Source organism: Palaemon carinicauda, chromosome 1 (assembly GCF_036898095.1).
Source record: "Palaemon carinicauda isolate YSFRI2023 chromosome 1, ASM3689809v2, whole genome shotgun sequence".
Classification (NCBI taxonomy): Eukaryota; Metazoa; Arthropoda; class Malacostraca; order Decapoda; family Palaemonidae; genus Palaemon; species Palaemon carinicauda.
Window position 1 is genome coordinate 256481318 of NC_090725.1, and position 2500 is coordinate 256483817.

Below are 2500 nucleotides of genomic sequence, written 5' to 3' on the forward strand. Positions count from 1 at the left end.
AAAGACCCATGAATTGTTTTGTTAAATTATCTTGTTATCCAGTACATAATCCATTTGTTTGGGATACCAAATTAACACACCGTATAAGACACAATCACTTGGATATGACACCAGTAGAAGATAAATTTACATAGTTGAATATACCATTTCAACATTCTCATAACTTAATTTATTTCATATCTTTGAATCCTCTCCGTTTCAAGTATTCTTTCCTAGTTTACTCACACAGGAAATCAGAATTGCTGCTTTTCATTGTCCAATGCAACGAAAATTCTAGCTTACAACCTCATTCCCTTATCCTTAGGAAATAATAAGAAATTTCATAAATATCCATATGCAATACATACCATATATCCAGCTTCCGCGAGGCTTTTTTCCATCCACCAATAGATTCTGGAGTCTGTTACCATTCAAACTGTGAAATAAGAAAAACTTATAAACTTTCGTCTCTAATGGAACGGTTACTTCATAAGTAAAATTACCAGCAACATTTATGTTTCATAGGTTATTTTTCAGACTCTTATAGGTTCAGGTTTCATTCATACATTTTTATGTCTTAGTCTTGGATAATCTGTACAACAGCCTCTAATATGGCAGCCTTTTGACATAACAAGTAGAACGTGAATCTACTCTATTATTATTATTATTATTATTATTATTATTATTATTATTATTATTATTATTATTATTGTTGTTATTATTATTAATATTATTGATAATAATAATAATAATAATAATAATAATAATAATAATAATAATAAAAATAACTTATATGCATACATATTATACGAAATTTAATAAAGATCAGAGTAGCCACTTTCCTCTAGGTAATGGTAGAAGAGACTCTTTAGCTATGGTAAGCAGCTCTTCTAGAAGGACACTCCAAAATCAAACCATAGTTCCTCTAGTCTTGGGTAGTGCCATAGCCTCTGTACTATGATCTTTCACTTTCTTCGGTTAGAGTTCTCTTGGTTTAGGGTACACTCGGTCATTCTATTCTATCTTATTTCTCTTCCTCTTGTTTCTTTAAAGTTTTTATATTTTATATAGAAGATATCATTTTGATGTTATTGTTCTTAAAATATCTTGTTTTTACTTCGTTTCCTTGTCTTACTGGGCTATTTTCCCTGTTGGAGCCCCTTGGCTTATAGCATCCTGCTTTTCCAACTAGTGTTGTAGCTTAGCAAGTAATAATAATAATAATAATAATAATAATAATAATAATAATAATAATAATGATAATAATAATAATATAGCACGAAACATACTAAATGTTCTTGATTACCAGTGACTTTAATATTCTCACATAACTGATTGTGTCTGTCTTGATGAATAACAGAACCAGCCTCAGACTATTTATTTATGGAGGTTTAATTGCCACCCAACCTCCTGATTAACGTGGGGCATGAAAAATGCTGCACTCACGAAGTTCTCCGTAACAATATTTACAAAAGCTAGCAAACCTATTCTCTAAATACTAGACAATCCTCTCCGTGACATTGCATATACAAATCTTATTTAGTCACAGGTTCAAGGTATTATTATTATTATTATTACTTGCTAAGCTACAACCCTAGTTGGAAAAGCAGGATGCTATAAGCCCAGGGCCTCCAACAGCGAAAATTGCCCAGTGAGGAAAAGAAATAAGGAAAAATAAAATATTTTAAGAACAGTAACAAAATTAGAATTAAAATTTCCTAAATAAACTATAAAAACTTTCACAAAAAAAGAGGAAGAGAAATAAGATAGAATAGTGTGCCCGAGTGTACCCTCAAGCAAGAGAACTCTAACCCAAGACAGTGGATATCAAAATAAAAAAGTAAGCAATTAGAATATAAGTAAAAATATAATCAAATACACCCAGGAAACTGATTATTAATAGCATATCCCTCCTGTTTTTTTAATAGATATTCAATTATTTCGAACCTCAATCCCAATTCAAATCAACGAAATCTCTCGCCAGTTAAATCGTCGCCGCAAATCTCACTCTAATTGAAAAATAAAGGATCATTATCATTTAAATTATTTATGAGAGAGAGAGAGAGAGAGAGAGAGAGAGAGAGAGAGAGAGAGAGAGAGAGAGAGAGAGAGAGAGAGAGAGAGAGAGAGAGAGAGAGGGGGGGGGGCGGAGTTTGATGGCATTTACATCACACCAAAGAGGATTATATGAGAGAGGTCTTTCATGACATACCCTTCCATCAGAGAGAGACAGAGAGAGAGAGAGAGAGAGAGAGAGAGAGGGAGAGAGGCATCAATCATTTCACTTATAATTCTCCTACTCTTTCCAGGTCTTCCCGTACCTTTTTAAATATTTAGTCGTAAATTAACACTGGCAGCCTTCCCATTTTGGTGTCCTCAGCAGACCCAAATATAATTTTGCTAAAGTTGGGTTCGTTCAAAAAGACAATGAAGGGCAAATGAACAAACGCTGAAGACTGACGCACACAGATTGGGACTTTTAGCCTTCCAGAGGATGATCCATTCATGAGCACTCAGTTTC

The 2500-nt window shown here is 33.1% G+C and overlaps 1 protein-coding gene across 2 annotated transcripts in view; it reads right to left on the reverse strand.

Moving 5' to 3' along the window:
- LOC137655305 (RNA-binding protein, mRNA-processing factor 2a-like) overlaps window positions 1–2500 on the reverse strand; it is a 354099-nt gene that overhangs the window by 335784 nt on the left and 15815 nt on the right. For both annotated transcript variants that reach the window (XM_068389209.1, XM_068389205.1), the window contains exon 2: window positions 348–415. In XM_068389209.1, coding sequence (XP_068245310.1) covers window positions 348–410 — 63 coding nt within the window. In that variant the 5' untranslated portion in view covers window positions 411–415. The remainder of the gene's footprint in view (window positions 1–347; window positions 416–2500) is intronic.